At 34.4% G+C, this 18,514-nt stretch overlaps 1 protein-coding gene across 8 annotated transcripts in view; it reads left to right on the top strand.

The window, feature by feature from the left end:
- Positions 1 to 18,514, top strand: part of PPP3CB (protein phosphatase 3 catalytic subunit beta) — a 47,835-nt gene that overhangs the window by 25,156 nt on the left and 4,165 nt on the right. For 3 of the 8 annotated variants that reach the window (XM_082406876.1, XM_082406879.1, XM_082406874.1), the window contains exons 10-13: positions 7,151 to 7,228; positions 11,806 to 11,832; positions 13,897 to 13,981; positions 14,712 to 14,809. In XM_082406876.1, coding sequence (XP_082263002.1) covers positions 7,151 to 7,228; positions 11,806 to 11,832; positions 13,897 to 13,981; positions 14,712 to 14,809 — 288 coding nt within the window. Of the gene's footprint in view, positions 1 to 7,150; positions 7,229 to 11,805; positions 11,833 to 13,896; positions 13,982 to 14,711; positions 15,745 to 18,514 lie in introns of those variants that run through there. The other 5 variants (XM_082406880.1, XM_082406877.1, XM_082406875.1 and 2 more) reach the window with 4 other exon arrangements.

Below are 18,514 nucleotides of genomic sequence, written 5' to 3'. Positions count from 1 at the left end.
TACTGGTAATGCTTTTCTGATAATTTAGAGATTCCTATTACTATGTATTTAATAGGCTTTTTTAAAAAAATAAATGCTATTTAAGAGATTTTGTTTTTGTATTTTATTCTAGTTCTATAGAGTTCCTAAGATTTCCTTACTTTATCACATTCTTCTTTTTCCATTTTAGTGTTAATTTTCCCACGAGGCAATACCTCAGTTTCCATACGTGGAATATAAGAATATTAGAGTACAGACATGATTGTAAAACATTTTGTTCTATATCCCTCTCGATTTTTTCTCACCTCTTCTGTGTTACAAAATGTTCCTTCCTGTCTGAGATATGTTACTTCTGCCAAGGCAATTTTTTGTTCTGCAATTCAGAGTTAATACTTAAACTGTGTATGTTAAACAGGTTTTTTGCAGATTGCCTTTGGTCTTTGTCAGTTATTCCTTAGGTCAACATTAATATGGAGATAGAATTACCCACTTTAGCATTTGAGAAGGAGGCCAGTAAAGGGCTTAGGTGCAAGGGATGCATTACACTTATAACCTTCTATCTTTGGTATATGAGAAATAGTTCAATGATAGCATCATCAGGCTGAAGGAAATTTAAGAATTCATCTTGCTCATTCTCCTGCCTCCAGGAGGAGAATAGTTGCAACACAACTATTTTAATGTAGTATGAGTGGGGTGGGGTGTGGGGAGAGCAGGGAAGATAAGGTAGGAGGAGAATGGATATTTCTAATTTGATTTTCTGATGCCTCCACAAAAAAGGAAATATTTCATTATATCTAATCTAAATGTTTATGCTATGAGTATTCAAACAAGGAGAGAGGAGATAATAGGTTTTCTCAATGAATGCACCTATCAAAAACCAGGACATCATAGAATTTTAGATCTCATAGTATACTTAACAATCATGTAGTCTAACTCCTTTTGAGAAATGAGAAAATTTAATCTAGTTTCTGTGGCTCTCTCATAAGTGAAGAAGAACAGTGGGATTCAGGGATCCTACATTTGAAGTCTGCTACTCAGTGATCTTCTGTTCTTTTTTGCCACTCTGAATCATCTTAGCTATTGTGAGGACGTGTTCAAACCCTTTGACCATTTTTGTTGTTTTTCTGTGGATCTTCTCTAAATTATTCATATCTTTCTAAAAATGGGAATCTCAGATTTGAACATTATACGCAAATAGAATCCTAACCAATGTTGAGCACAGTAAGAAAATTTTCTCAAACTCTTTGCCTAGTTTTCCATTTTAATACATGTTAGCTGTTTAAATAGCCTAACTACTTCTTCATTCTCATGAAAATTTTCTTTTGGTGTGAAAAGCAGCAAATGGCACTTCATTTGATTCCACATCGAAAAAGCCAGTTTGACTCTGATCTAGTCCCTGGGAAGCAACTAACCTAACTAAGCCAGAGGCTTCCTTGGAGTCTGGTTTAATCCCAAAGTTAGATGAAAGTAGTGTTTTTTAGCCTTTTGGGGGCTTTTTATTTCGTTTTTAAAAAATGTTATGTTGTAAAATTTCCAGCACGATACAAAGGTAGAGCGAATAATATGATGAATTCCTATGTACCAATTACTCAGCTTCGACAATTACCAAATCATGGCCAATACTGTGTCATTTATATCCCCATCCACTACTCCCCATCCCACACCTCAATTATTTTGAATCAAATCTCAGCTGTTATTTTTTGTATCTATAAATATTTTAGAATGAATCTCAAAGATAAAGGACTCTTTTAAAAAAAAATTAAAGTACACAAATACATTTATTAATTTCTTAATACAAAACCCTTTTGAGAATCTGGTGAAAGTTACAGACTTTTCCTCCAGAAAATTTCATGTACGAAATATATGTACCATCTGTACGTATGTAACATTTTGAGGATGCTTACAGATCTGAAGTGGATTGGTAACCCCACTCAGGCTTATTGGCCCCAATTTAAGAACCTCTGTTTCAGAGAGTTCAGCATGGTGTGATCTTCCGTAGAAGGTCATACATGTAGGATTTGTTCATTTATTAGATTTTTTTGGAAAGTCTGTTTTATTCAGGGTACTAAGGATACAAAAATACAAGTAAGATATTGGGTCTCTGCAGATTAATAGGGGACTAAAGATACATAAGTAATGATAAAATGTAATATGGTAAGCGCTCCAAGACAAGCATAGTTTTATAGGAATTAACAGGAGAGAGGAGATTATATCTGTCAGAGGGATTAAAGTAGCATTTGAACTGGGGCTTAAAGAATGGTGGAATTGTGCTGGTAGATGTGGGCAAGAGAATTCTAGGTGAGAGAACTTCCGAAGCCTGAGTCTGAAAGGAAGAAAGCATAACGTCACTGACAAATGTTGAGGGGTTCAATTAGATTAGCAAGTAAGATGTATGAAGGACAGTAGTAGAAAAAGAATGAAAAGTTAAGTCAGGGTTAGATCAGGGGGATCTTGATCACTTAAACAGAGAATCTGGAACTTTGATAAATAGTGGGAAGCAACTGCAACAGAATATAATCATGATAGTCATTTAGAAAAATTACTCTGGTGAAGTGAACTGGAAGGAAGACTAGCGATTGGGAGACCTGTTGTGAAGCTTCATCAGGAGTCAAATGGAAACATAATGAAACCCTGTTAGCATTAGGAATGGAGAGCATGGGAGAACTGCAAGAACTGTCGAAGAATCAGTGAGACTTAACAAGATTGCATGTTTAAGAGGAGGGAATGGTTGAAGATGGCTTGGATGTGTTGAGTCTGGTAATGATAGTGCTATTAACACACTCTGATGAAACTTCTGTTATTCTAGCAACCCCTTACTTCAGTTATAGCTTCTCTTCATCTTCACTGGAATTGCTAGGCCTTTGACCATGTTGTTTTCTTTTTAGTCAGATCCCCCCTTGCCTCTCTTTCTTCTTAACACACCCCCAAACTCCTTTCTCTCGTTTTTCTACTTTGTTCTATAAATGTTAGCCCCAGTAAAGTCTAACTCCATTTTTTCCATTCTTACAGTCAACATATAAAACACTGTTGGAGATATTTATACAGCCTTATGATTTGGTACCACCCTTTGATTTCTAGCATTAGCTAGGCTCTCAGTAGTACCCAAACATCCTTTATGTCACTAGTCTGCCTCCTCACTCATTTCTGTTAGGATATATTCTAAAATTTTATCTTCTTTACTTAAACATTTTCTTTTTCTAGCCACTTCCGTTACTCTCAGAGAGAACACGTACCATTAATGGGAGCTTTCTGTACTGACTGTTCTCCTGCTTTATAAATTGCAGTCTTTTTTTTTTTTGTCCGTGCCACACCGCTTGAAGGGATCTTAGTTCCGCAACCAGGGATTGAACCCGGACCCTTGGCAGTGAAAGTGTGGAGTCCTAACCAATGGACTACCAGGGAATTCCCAATAAACTGCACTCATCTTGAATTCTTATCCTGTTGAAGATGTGACCCTTCTCTTCAGGGCTAGCCTTTCTAACTTGTCCTTATATTTCATTACCCTTCTGCTTTTTCAGGAAACTTACTTTATTATTTACATCTTCTATATCTTCAAACTCTCTCTGCTAAGCTCTTTTTGTAAATTGTTCAAATCTATCTGATCTTTAAATAAAAAATAAATAACATTTCCTTTATCTGATATCTTTCATTGGCTACTACTGTGCTATGATTCTCTTGCCTTTCCTTCACAGCTAAGCTTCTAGATGGAAAGCACTATACACTTAAAAGCTACTATTTAGTATCCGTAAATGACTCTGGTAACTTTCAGGATAAACCTTAGCCTGTCACATGCGGTCTTTGGACCTTCCCTACTTTCTCTTCAGCCTCACTTTTTGTCTTTTTCTTTCACGTTCTCTATGTTCCAGGTATGAAACAGCCCAGCCAACTTCCTTAATGTACTATATGCTCTTTAAGTTTCATGCCTTCTTACTTTTTCTTTATTTTTTCATAACAGCTTTATTGAGGTATAATTCAAATACCATACACTTAACCTATTTACACTGTGTAATTCAATGGTTTTTAGTATATTCAGAGATGTGCATCTATCACCACAATCAGTTTTGAAACATTTTCACCATCCTCCCAAAGAAACCTTGTGTCCATTAGCATTCACTCCCCAGTTCCCCCCACATCTTCTTTCCAGCCCTGTGCAACCACTAATCTACTCACTATTTCCACAGATTTGCCTATTCTGGGTATTTCATATAAATGGAATCATGCAATATGTAGTCTTTTGTGACTGGCTTCTTTCCATAATGTTTTCAAGGTTTATCCATGTTGTAGCATGAATCAGTACTTTATTCCTTTTTATGACCAAATAATATTCTATTGTGTGGATATACATTTTATTTATCCATTCATCAGCTGATGGACATTTGGTTGTTCCCACTTTTTGACTACTATGAACAATGCTGCGATGAACATTCCTGTACAATATGGTTTCATTTTTCTTAGGTATGTAACTGGGAGTAAGCATTGCTGGGTCATATGATAACTCTATGTTTAACCTTTTGAGGATCTGTCAAACTGTTTTCCAAAGCAGCTATACCATTTTACAATGCTACCAGCAGTGTGTAATGTTTCCAGTTTTTCCATATCCTCGCCAACACTTGTTATTATGTATCTTTTTTTTATTATAGCCATCATATTGGATATGAAATTGTATCTCATTTCCCTAGTGAATAATGATGTTGAGTATATTTTTATGTGCTTATTCGACATTTGCATATCTTATTTGAAGAAATGTTTATTTCTAAATGGATTCATTTTTAAAAGGATTATTTGTCTTTTTACTATTGAGTTGTAAGAGTTCTTTGTATATTATAGAGGCAAGTTCCTTATCAGATATATGATTTGCAAATGTTTTCTCCTGTTCTGTGAATTGTCTTTTCACTTTCTTGGTGATGTTCTTTGAAGCACAAGAGTTTTTAATTTTGATGAAGTCCTCTTTATTTTTTCTTTTGTTGCTTGTGCTTTGGTGTCATATTTAAGAAACCATTGCCAAACTCATGAAGATTTACTCCTATGTTTTCTTCTAAAAACTTTATAGTTTTAGCTCTTCCATTTAGGTCTTTGATCCTTTTTGACTTTGTGTGTGTGTGTGTGTGTGTGTGTGTGTGTGTGTTGTGTGAAGTGGCGGTCCAACTTCATTCTATTGTATGTGGATATCCAGTTGTCCTAGCACCATTTGTTGAAAAGACTATTCTTTCCCCAGTGAATTCTTTTGACACCCTTGTTGAAAATCATTTGACCTTAAATGTGAGGTTTTATTTCTGGACTCAGTTTTATTCCACTGATCTATATGACTTCTTCTTACTTTTTCTAACTTCTGTTTAGAATGCTTTATCTGCCCTCTCCACCTGGCAAATTTCTACTTCATGATTCCTCTACCAAAAGCCTTCTTGTCTTTTTTTTAATAAATTTATTTATTTATTTTTGGCTGCGTTGGGTCTTCATTGCTGCGCGTGGGCTTTCTCTAGTTGCAGTGAGCGAGGGCTACTCTTCGTTGCGGTGCACGGGCTTCTCATTGTGGTGGCTTCTCTTGTTGCACAGCACGGGCTCTAGGTGCGTGGGCTTCAGTAGTCATGGCATGCGGGCTCAGTAGTTGTAGCTTGCAGGCTCTAGAGTGCAGGCTCAGTAGTTGTGGCACACAGGCTTAATTGCTCCGCAGCATGTGGGATCTTCCCGGACCAGGGATGAAACTTGTGTCCCCTGCATTGGCAGGTGGATTCTTAACTGCTGCTCCACCACGGAAGTCCCAAAAGCCTTCTTTTCGTCAGCAGATCTTGTGCATAACTCTGTGTACTTACAGCATAGTGCTCATCACTTTTTTGTGATACAATATGTATGTATATAACTATATATCCTTAGTAGTTAGTAAGCTTTTGCAGAGTAGAGACTGGACCTTTTATATCTGAATCCCAGAGCTTTAGCACAGTGCCTGACATGTGGTGTGCTATTAATATACTATAGGGGAAATAATAGGGGCAGTATTGAATTTTGTTTGAATGTGTTCATTTCAAGGTGCCATCAGGACCTCCAGGGGCTAATATTCAATAGGCGTTTTTATTATTAATTGAAATTTGCTTATACCTTTAATTTTTTAATTTACTCATTTGTCAGATATTTACTGTATGCCTCTCATGTGCCTGGCATGGTACCAGGCTCTGGGGATGCAGTAGTAAACAGAACAGCACCCTGCACTCATGAAGCTTTCATTTTAGTAGGGGAAACAGACGATATACAAACAGTCTGAGACAGTTGGCAGTAAAACCAGCAGGGAAATCCAGAGATTGAAGGAGAGGTCGAGACTGGCAATAAAGAATTTGGAATCATCTTCCAAAGGTGATAGTTGAAAATATATAGTAATGGATGGAATCACCAAGAGATTGAACATATAAAAACAACAGGACTGCAGAGAGAATCTTGAGAATGTCCAAATTTGCAGGAAAAATAGTCTGAAAGGTAGAAAAACCAGAAAAGTAGAATCCTGGAAACCAAGGGAAAAGAGAAGGCAAAAAATATATAGAATGGTGAAGGAGAATTAAGCCTAAGAAAGAACCATGGGTTCCAGTTGTTAGATAGTCATTAGTAGTCTTAAGAATTAAGTTTCAGGGGAATTGCTGGAGCCAGTTTTTAAAAGATTGAATCCTGAAACTTTTTGAAACAGTGGAACTGTGCCATGGTTTTTTCTTACTCCTTTTTTTAAAAAAAATATGTATTTATTTACTTGGCCGTGCCGGGTCTTAGTTGCGGCATGCGGGATCTAGTTCCCTGACTGGGGATCGAATCCGGGCCCCCTGCATTGGGAGCATGGAGTCTTAACCGCTGGACCACCAGGGAAGTCCCTTTCTTACTCCTTAATGCTGTATCCATAAATGAAGAATTTAAATGTATGTATTTAGATGTTATTCATCCCTGTTCTTATCCCTGTGGGGGCTTCATTTTTTTTTTTTTCCCTGAGAGACCTGAAAACTTATTCCATAAGGAATCTCTCAAGCTTGTTAGCCACTTAATTTCTTTCATTTTGAAAGCCCTTATAGCTTTTAATTCCATCATTTCTGCTATCAGAATATGTTTGTCTTCTTGGATCATTTATATAAATAGTTGCCCTGTATACATATAGATAGTTGAATATGATAAACTAATGTGTAACTTTTTTTTTTAATAGTGACAGAAATGTTGGTAAATGTTCTGAGTATTTGCTCTGATGATGAACTTATGACTGAAGGAGAAGACCAGTTTGATGGTATGACTATTCATTTTACTGTTTTTTATTGTGAAATATTGTATCTTTTAACTGCCCAGTTTTAATATACTCTTGTAAAATATAGTCATTGCTCTCAAATGGCTATGCTATTTGATAAGTGACAAGTCACTTTTTCAGATATTATTTATTTTAAGATTTTAAAATCATTTCAGTAATTTTTTTTTTCTGTTGGTATGGGGAAGAAAATGAATTTAGGGAAAGGGGAAATCTGGAAGAAAGAACAGAAGGAAAGGAAAATTGAAGTGCTAAAAGAATGTGGTTCTTCATGAATATGGACACTACTTAGAGAAGGGAGGATAAAAATGTTTTTTGTTTCCTTGGTACTGTATTCTTAGTGCATCAGAAACATACCTGAATACCCAATGCCGTTGTCACTTCTTCCTTTCAAAAATCAAAGTAAGCTGTTCTCAATTTATGAGTGGTTATGTTCTAAGAGACCACTTGTTAGTTTAGTTTAAGATTCAGCAAGCATTTTTTCCATACAAAGTTATACATGGTTGTTAGTTCTTATGTAAGCCAACCAGCCTATGTACCTAATGCACATTTATAGTATAAACTAATAGGATAGAAACAAAATTACTTTTATTTTTATGTTCTGAAGTTTTTATTTAGAACTTAAATTTAAATATTTATATTAATTAACTGAATGAACAAAAACATAAAGTTTGTAAGCTGAAAACTCTTTATTCCCTTCCATATGCCCCTCACATCTTTGTTGCAGCATACTTTTCATAGTTTTAATTAGTATATAAATGTTTCCATGTATTAAACATAATCTACATATTGGTAAAATTCGATACCTACATATTTCTAAGTATATTAATATACCATAATCTTTGTAGTTAATATTATATTGTTTGGCATTTGGGTTGCTTTAAATTATTTTTATTATGAATAGCATGCAATAAACATATTCATACAATAGTTTTAATTTTCCTTTTTGGAATAAATTTCTTGAAGAGAATTACAGAGTTAAAGAGAATGAAGAGTTTTAGCTTCATTATTTTAGCTATGAACTGCCAGATTACTTTGCATAAGAATTGGACCAATATGAAGTGTTTCTAGCAATGAATCTATAGACCTGTATTTCTTCACAGGCCCACCTAATTGGGTTTTGGTTGTTTTTACTTATTTTGCTTGGTGGCTATAAATTACAGTCGGTTTAATTTACATTTCTTTGAATTCTGATGATGCTAAGGGAGAAATTACTATCTGCTTTCCCAACTATGTAAACTGTCCCTATCAAGTGACCATTTAACAAGTAAAATCTGAGTAAACACTGTTTAGAAATTTCTCTACTTACAAACAGGTTTGATTCTTAACCACAGTTTTAAGTCCATTTGTTGAAAGCACAAAGTGACTATATACAAGTTTCTGCTAGTGCCATCTGTTGGTGGCAGGCAGGGATGTGCTTTTACTCTGGTTTATAGTTTTGTTCATTGAAATAAATTAACTTATATCAGTTCTTTTTTTGTTTGGATAATAAGATTTAATGAATAATATTAATTTTTCCTTATTTTAATCCTCTCTGATATTTTGTAGAAGCTTTTAGTTCTAACATATTTCATCATATCTGTCTTTTCCATAAAATTTTTAAATAATTTTAATTAAATATTTATTTCCCCTGTTCTGCAATCACTGTTGTAAGACTAGTTCTGGGTTCAGATTCTAGTTCCTCATAATGGCTATGTGACCTTGGGCAAGTTACTTAACCTTTCTGAGCCTCAGTTTTTTTATCTTCAAAATGAAGATAATAGTTCCTACTTCATAATGTTATAGGTATTGATGTAATGATCAATAATATAATGAAATAATTTTTGTACATGTTCCACTAATTTTTTCAATAGAGTTTTCTGTTAATTTGTCAAATTCTGTGAACTATCTAGTAGGAGTTTTAATTGGTGTTACATTAAATCTGTATCTGAATCTAGGAAGTTTTTAAAAAATATTTAATTTTCTAAACTAAGATCAAAATCTCTTGCTCTGTATAATTAGTTCATTTACTATAATTACTCCTTTTAATATATTTAATATATAATTATTTTATTTAAAATCATATAGTTTTTCTTTGGGAAAAATCTGTTATTACCAAGTTAAATTAATATTTCAGTATTTTATGTTCTTATTACTATTGCAACTAGTATCTCTCTTATATTTTCTGACTGTATAAAGGAATTATATATTTGTGGGTTTATCTTATGTTCAACAAGTTGGATCAGCAGAATTACTTCCTACGGTAATTTTTGTTTTCCTTAACTTTAAAAAATATGTCATTTGCATAAGGCTGATATTGTTTATTTTCTACATTTTTACCTTTTATTTCTTTTTCTTCAAAAAGTTTGTATCAATATTGTTAATAGTGTTAAATAGGAGTAGTGATAGGTGATGCTTTAGTCCTCTTTCTATAGTAAAAAGGGAAAAGGTTTCCATGTTAAGTCTAATATAGTACTTGGTTTAGATACTGATGATTTATAAGAAGATAGACACTGAATCATTTTTGGGAATTCAACCAGGAGTAAATATAAAATTTTATTATAGTCCTTCTAATGAGATTTTATGTATCTTATCAACATTTTTCCTATTAATGATAAATTATGCTTATTTATCAACTTGTTACATCATTCTTACACTCCAGAGATGAATCAAATTTGATCATTAAAGAGGCACTGTAGTTTAGTGACAAGGATCAGTGGTTCAGGTGTCTTGGTGCTACCATTATACTAGCTGTGTAATCTTGGGAAAGTCACCTAACTTCTCAAAATCTTCTCTTCCATAGATTGAGGGAATAGAGAGGATGAAAATTCTTTCCCACTCTTAAGTAATTTAAAAAATTCGTAAGCACCATTTATGACAATGTTTCTATGGGAAAATACACTGAGCTCCAGCTCTGAATACTAGAAATAGATCTCCCTTCACTGCCAGCATGGCAGGTGCAATTACTCCACATTTCTTCACCCTTACACTACCAAGTATTAAGAGCAGAGATGCCAAGAAAATTTTAAGTGTATGGGTCTGGGAGTTTGCATCAAGGAATGAGAGTGGTTTGGGGGAGAAAGAACCTTGAGGAATGGAGGAAAGGGGAGGAGTTTAGGATAGATACTAGGATGGGATAGGGAAAAGAGCTACTGGAACTACATTTGTTTCACTTTCTTATACATATTCCCTTATTTCTTCCCCTTAACCCTATCTTTTCTTCTTTCCTTTGAGCATGATAGCATACCTTCTCTCCTCTCCTTCCCCTTTTCCTACTCAGCAGTGGGACCATGCTATGGACTGGGCCTGGGAAGAAATCTGACTTAGAAAGAAAACTTGTTGGGTTGGGGATTGCTGTGGAGACACAATAAGGGTTTAGCTTTCTGTGGGGGAAGGGAAAGAACAGGATTGGACATTTCCCACTGGGAGGAAGGAAAGAGTAGATTTTGCATATTCAAGGCTGAAATTGGCTAAAGGAATAAGATTCTCTTTCTTCTTAAGTGATGGCCTTTGGTATTCTGTATTGTTTAATGTACATGTGGGTTTATTTTTAAAGGCAAAAATTTGCATAAACATATTGCATGTGTAAATGCACGTAGTGTTCCTTTTAGAGGTGTTATGTAATCATTAAAGGGAATTTTTGAACACTGATTTCTATGATATTTAGAATGCATACTGTTTCTTTCAGTTATTTATCTTTTGTCTTGAGTTTGGTAAAGGAAATACATAATCCATATGTGTTATAGTTTTACTAAACTAAAACTTTGCATTTCCTATAATGGAATCATGTATCTCAGCATTAGAATGGAAAGCTCAAATGAGACATCTCTGCTGCCTACTCTAAGAGCTATTACTTGCTTTGAAACAATCTGTTGCTATTTGTGCAAAAAGATGTCCCTCAAACTCCCAGATTGGATTGGGAACAGACAGCACATACTGTTGATCCTGAGTATGTGCAAAAGTTACACAATTCTGATTCAAGAAATTGTGTGCTCTTGTTATTATGGAGTGTGGAAGGCTTAGCCTTTCCTTTATTGGGAGTGGGTAAGGTTTTCCACTGAGGTAGTTTATAAAGTTACCTACATTTCTCTGTGTATGCTACAGATTTTGCAGATGTTGGTGTCCTTGAAGAACCACATGAGTTTGTATCTCATTTGTGTCATTACCTTTCACTTAACATACTTCCATGGGTGACACATTTCCTTAAGGGTATTAATATAAATGTGCGATTGTTGTTAGCACAGTCTTTTATCAGTCTTATGTGTTTTCACGTGTTTTTTTCTGTCCCTAATTTGTCTACTTTCATCAAATATTATAGTCATTCTGTCCATAATTTCTTCTGAACACATATCTTTTAAGAAATCTTTCCTTTAGAGCTCTACCCAGTGGCATCCCTCCTTTATTTGCCAGATCTTACAGTACTACATTTTTCAAATTTCAAATATGAGGACCTTCATTTTTCTCCCTTTCTTTCTACATTCATTCTTCAGTACCACTGCCAAGTTAAATCTCTATCTTTTTATTTGTCTCAACCACCTTTTCTCCATCATTCACTTCCTTTTTTCTGGACTCTCCATCTGAAGAACGGCTCATATATGGCAATAAAAAAGGTACAGACCAGACAGAGTAACATTGTTTTGAAATATGACTTCATAAGTTATTCTCATGTCCATGTAAGTTTGTGTATTCATTAAGTATATTTATGCAGAGTCCTCTTGGGCCTTGTGCAAATTTAGTTTAAGTTTTATCTAAGTTAGAATTTGATGTTTTTAGAAGTCATATTCCAAGATATCTGTCTTTCTGTGCATGGAAATATTTTTCCCTCTTTTTCATTCCTCTTGTTTTAAAATTTCATTCTTTTGCTTATTTGTAATGTTTTGTACTTTTCCCTGCATGACTAGGGGTGTTTGATTGTCTGTCTGATTCCCCAAAGTAATTTTACTGTGGACATTTACTTTAATATTATGCATGATGTGTTTGTAGACTGATTTAAAATCCTGATTTGTAAAGTGTTTTTATATTCCAGTGAATTTTTAATTTGAAATCAGTATAGTTTACATATCATTCAGTTTTATAGATATATAAATTAAGGCTGAAAATGTGAATGTATCTCATAACAGCCATCCTCCCCCATCTCCGTACTCCTCTCCCCCAGTCTGGCTATTTCAAAAATTCTGTCAATTTTAAAACAAAATATATTAATTTATTTGAAGAGAATCAGACTTACCCTATGTCCTTGGACAAGACACTTAGTAAAGTTAGTTTCTTTGTCTATAAAATGAGGAAATAGAACTTTGCAGTATCTCTAATGTCTTCAAATTCCAATGTTCTATGATTTTGAGACTTTAAGTAATTTTTTTGGCATCTTAAAAATACCTGTGTAGTACCATGGACCTACACAGTTTTGGATTTGTAAAAGCTATGCTTCAGCACTCATAATATTACACTTAGAGCATCATAAACATGGTTGTGGAGCCTGTTTTCTCTAAAATATGTCTTGTTTTCATCTTTGAAATTGGATTTCTTTTTCTGTTTCCTTGCAGTAAGGTCCAGTCATCATCTTAGTTTTTAATTATATGTATTTGTGGACTGCTTGAATTTTAAATAAGATGCTCTAGCCCAAAAGACTTTTGGTTGTTCAGACCTCTGTGTACCTAAGGCCCCTTTTGGTCTAGTGTCTTTAGCCTTTCCTTAACCTTCTCCTCAACCACGGTGCTTCCATATGTTTGTTTTCATCATGTTGAAGCACAGTTCTAAGGAACCACACTCTTGGGTCCAGAGTGATTCTAGTTGCTGTATATGAGATAACAGGACTGAGATTGTTGTTGTTCTTTCTGGAGGCCAAGGGAAGGAAGATAACAACCTTTGAGTCTTTATTCAGGCAAAGATTCAGTTATTTTGATATATTCTCTTCTGTATCAGTGATAGGCAGCGCAGATAACCCTTTGGAGATGAAGCATTAGTGATTCTTTAGCCATGTTTTTTGGGGAGTCTTTTCTCATTGCTCACTCTCCTTGTGTCATACTCACCTAGGGATGTAAAAGCTTGTATATATTTGCATGACCTTAGAGGACACCTAGTCCATGAGGTTGAGATGTACATTGTTGAAATGCTGCTATGGTCCCTCGTTCTGGGTCACCTGCCCAGTAGTTGCTTCATATCACTGTTTTCAGACCAACTTTTAGCAAGGAAGCTTCTTTTGTCATAGTATGATGGGATATTTCCAGCCTGCATGTCAAAGGCTTTTATGATAATCAAACAGAAGTCTAAAGGTTATGACCAGTTCTAGTCTGTTAGTCTGCATGCCATAGGCTCTCATGAGAATTAAACAAAGACTGTAGAATTGTTACCATTTTTTTGTCCTCTGGTTTGTGATACAGGTTGGACTCTAGTTTCTTTCCCATTGCTGTTTTACTGGTTAGTCAGTAGTGTGAGAGTGATAAAGTTGGCTGATTACTTTTCAGTTGTATCTGTGTCAGATCCCAGTATTAGACCAGTGCTGAGCTAAACATTGAAAGAGAAGCTTTTTGGCATGAGTTCATCTAGTTTCTTCCATGTGAGCTGGTGGCGAGGGGCTTGGTGTTGGTTCAGATGAGAGTGAAACAGGCTAATAGAATGGTACAAGTATGGATGCCCTAAACTTGAGTCTTTCTTTCTATTTATTCCATTGAAAGTAGGTTCAGCTGCAGCCCGGAAAGAAATCATAAGAAACAAAATTCGAGCAATTGGCAAGATGGCAAGGGTCTTCTCTGTTCTCAGGTAATGATATATTTTCCCAATGATTTGTTTTACAGAAATCACTTTTATTATACTTTATTGTAAGCGGTGTCCTGTTTGATATCTAAAAGCAATATAGTAGCATTCTTTCTATAAAGAAGTTGTATACTTACATGTTGAAGAGGGGAACACAGGTCCCTTTGAAACTAGTATTTTTGACCCTTGTGGTTATTATTGTTCACCTTTGGTATCTCTTGTCCTTCTGTGATGAAAGTATTAGATCTACACTTTAAAATTAGAGCATAATAAGGAGGAGGGGGCACTTTTTAGAGTGTTCCTGATGAACTTGCTCATCTATAAAGGAAGTCCTTTTTGCTGGAGTCATAAATTGTCTTCCTGGGGTTAATTCAGGAAGACCAGGTTTAAGGTTGCACGTGAATGGGTTAGTCCTTAAAAATTTGTTTGCAAAACTGCTTATATCAGACATGAAATACCATATTTTATCAATTTTATGATACCCAGTGGTGATGAATCTCACCACATATTTAATAAAGCTTTTCAGGAAGAACAATGTATGTCTCAGTTGTATGGCATACCCTCATATCTGAAACATTTAGAACGTGGAAAAATGTATATCTTGGAATTGAGGAAAATATGGTAATAGCAATGAATGTCATAAGTTACATACATGGCCTCATCTGGGCCCCATCTCCTCTTTTAACCTAAGTACTTGTTGGAAGTCTCTGATCTTTGTTATATCTCTCTGCTATAGGGAGGAGAGTGAAAGTGTGCTGACACTCAAGGGCCTGACTCCCACAGGGATGTTGCCTAGTGGAGTGTTAGCTGGAGGACGGCAGACCCTGCAAAGTGGTAATGATGTTATGCAACTTGCTGTGCCTCAGATGGACTGGGGCACACCTCACTCTTTTGCTAACAATACACATAATGCATGCAGGGAATTCTTTCTGCTTTTTAGTTCTTGTCTCAGCAGCTGATACAAGCAGAATACTATATGATAGGTAGTGTCTGATTAATAACCTGACCAGGGCAGAAAATGATAGAATGGGTATTCCTTTCAATTGAAAATAATGATCAGTCTCTCAGCTTTTCATGAAATGATATGGGAATAACTCATATCATAATGTCTGAAATATTTATTCGTTTGTCTAATGCACCCTTTTCTTTTTAAAGCCTCAGTTTCAGAATGTGAATCAAGGATATCCATATTACTTAAATGGAAATGTAATTCCAAGTTTCTTATTTTTTTATCTTTCTAATTTATGTAATTGTATTAGACTGTGCTTATATTTTCAGATGTTAATTTTAGAATTAACAATCTGCTTGAGCCCCAGAACATTACTTATGCACTTCACTTGCCAAAACATTTGTGCAAGGTTTTGTACCCTGGTAAATGATGCCAAAGTTTGTTTTCTGTGGTGTTTGTCAAATGTTCTATGTATAATTGACTGTCTGTAACACGCTGTTTCCTTCCTCTGCAGATGTAGCTGCTTTCCTAAATCTGTCTGTCTTTCTGTAGGTTAGCTGTATGTCTGTAAAAGTATGTTAAGTTAAATTACTCTATCAGACACTTGTCTGTCTTGATGTAGAAGCAACTTTGTAGCACCTTGTTTTGAGGTTTGCTGCATTTGTTGCTGTACTTTGTGCATTCTGAACATGAATGTAACGTTAGATATTAAGTCATTGTTATAAGGGGTGGAATTTAAATCCTGTAAGTCAAAATTGAAAGGGTGTTATTAAGTGTGCCTTTATTTTGCATGAAAATAAAAAGAATTATACGTAAAGCATTCCTGTAATCTGGCTCATTGAATATTTTATATTTAAAAAAAAAACTTAAGTTTTTTTGGAGTAAATATTTGTGTAAATACTGGGTTAACTTTTTGAAAGCCCATTACAGATTAAATAGAAGAAAGTGATGTGAATGTTATAGACTATACCCAATAACTGAAAGTCTAGATTTCTTTCCCTTGTGGTTGGAAAGCAGAAAATGTGATATGTAAAGCCTTAATTTATGTTTTATTGTAGTCACTTCTGACAGCCCTCCAAGGGTCATTGTTGTATTAAAACAGGAAGCAACAGATCTGATGTTTTCTTAGTCATGTTTGGTGTTGTAATTAGTCAAATTTTTAAGGCAAAAAAATAGGAAATTTTAATTTTAAATTTTGAATAAATTTAAATTAGATTGACTTTTCACAATTTCATTTCACTCGGTCTCATAATAAATGCTTAAATAAATAAAAAGAATTTTTCTGTAGACAAATAATTTCTACTTGTAGCCTATACATGTTCTATTTATATGTTATTGTGTTGTCTGCTACCACTACTGGTATATGTGAGATATATAAGTATGTTTTGAAATTATAGCTTCAAATTTTCATTTTGAATGAGGTTTCTTTTTTGGATTTAAAAAAATCTGCTTTGATTCTCTTTATATTTCTTGCCCTTCATTTTTCTTATTATCTTGTAAACATTAGGAAAATGAGCTAAAAAGAATTTCATTAAAACAAATTAAGAAGACCTTAAACATTCAATAAAACTAGCAAGAATGTTAATAGAAAAGGATGAATTTTAATAACTTGAAAAATGCCATATCCTTCCTCCTGTTTGTTCAGAAAAGGAAAAGAAAACCGAAAGGGTCTCATACTTAAATAAATCTAAACTATGGTCATCTCTCAGTTATCCTTGGATATATTACTACTTTTATGTTGTATCCACAGCAAACCTTTCTTTCAGATTTCGCAATTAGCACCTGCTAATTACATGCTTTGTTGAGAACTCAGCACATCTATTTATTCTTAATTTGCATGCAGCCTGAAGCTCAGTCTTCCAACTTTGAAATCACCCCCAACTGCAGGGAAGGATTGAAAGACAGCTTTACTGAAGGGACTGTCTATTCCTGGCGTAGAGTGAGTTACTGGATGGTGCTGAGCTTAAGGGGTCCAATTTAGGAAACTAGATAGCTCCCTAGCTCTGCCAGCAATGGATCTTGATCGTGTGGTTTACATTTGGTTGAAGTGATTTCTCTAGCATAAGACAAACCCATTTTGAAACAAATAAAACTCATACAGAAGTATGACCACCCATGTGATTTTTAAAAATTTATGTAACATTTAAAATTTTAGTAGACATGATCCCTGACGTGAATACCTGAGAGCTAAATATTGCAAAAAGAAAGTTTTAAAATTCTAAGACCTCCATCCTATTGTCAGAAAATAGAAATTGTCTCATCAATAACTTTACAGTTAATTTATGATATTTCTCAAGTGTTTTTACAAACTGCATAACTCTGTTGGAGTAGGATTTGATAATTATATTTTATGTGCATTTTCTTCTTGGAAGTTTGATTGGGAGCTAGCCGTTATAATGCTACCTTCACGAGGACCTATATGAGAAAATATGTGGCCATCTATATTATAGTAAGGTCAATTCCTCTTGATCACTTATCCTGTGTAGTATTGAGGAACACAGTTTGAAACAGCATTACACTCAACCTTAGTAAGGCCATGTCAAGATGCCCCATAAAACTGAAAAAAATTGAGGAAAAATAGTGCTTTTCAGATAGAATTTTGCAATTATCAGATCTCTTTCTTTCCAGCTTAATATGTAAGCTTCAAATGATCTTCTTTGAATTCTAAGCATTCAAGCTTAACATGGTATGCAGTTTTGAGTGTGATGTACATTTTGTGTCCTGAAAAGGATTTAGGAGCATTTAGAGGCTTTGGGAAAGAGCAGAGAATATAAATTGACCTAGAAAATGCATATAAAATTAAAAGCCCCCAAAAGTGTATTGTCATTTTCATAATTTGAAAAAAATTTTAATAGACTTTTAAACTATTGACATACTCAAATAGATACTAATTCTTACAGTGATAATCAGTTTTTCATTTTTAATTTATTCCCATATATTATACAAATTATGAAATATCTCATATAAAATCACTTCTGTTACCACAAGCTCTTTAAAACGTAGATTCTGGTAGGCATTTTATTTTTCCCTATTTAATTTCTAAATTATAAAGAAAATAGTCCATCTTTTGAAGAATAGGAATTCCAGGGCTGATCCAGTAGAGGTGGGTCATTTATCCCAGTTTTCTGTCTGGACAAATTCCAAGAGTATTTTCCAAGTGTACAGGGCTAGATTTTTTAAATGGTGATTTGTACAGTGGGTATACAATAAGTATATGTGCTTTAATTTGTAATATGATTTAACAGTTGAGAAAAATTAATTCTTCCTTTATTCAGTGTTTATACTCCTTTTTTGGCGGTCCCCACTTTACTATCTGATTAAGATTACAAACATCTAATTTAGCCTTCTTTAATTCCTTAGATTCATCAGTGTCCTTTCACATTAATAACTGCTTTGGATAAATTTTATTATTTCTAAATCATGTGTACTGCTAGAAGTTCATTTTAGGAATAATTATTCTAATTGGCCTTATCATTGAAGAAGCAAAGTAGGAGGGATGGAACATTATCATTATTAATATTATGAGTTTGTGCACTTTGGGTAAAGTGAAGAATTGAGACTTGGCAGTATTATCAGGCAATAATGTTCTC

This window comes from Balaenoptera borealis, assembly GCF_965194805.1.
Source record: "Balaenoptera borealis genome assembly, chromosome: 10".
Lineage (NCBI taxonomy): Eukaryota > Metazoa > Chordata > Mammalia > Artiodactyla > Balaenopteridae > Balaenoptera > Balaenoptera borealis.
The sequence above is the reverse complement of the archived record's forward strand: the minus strand, read 5'-3'. Positions and strand labels throughout refer to the sequence as shown.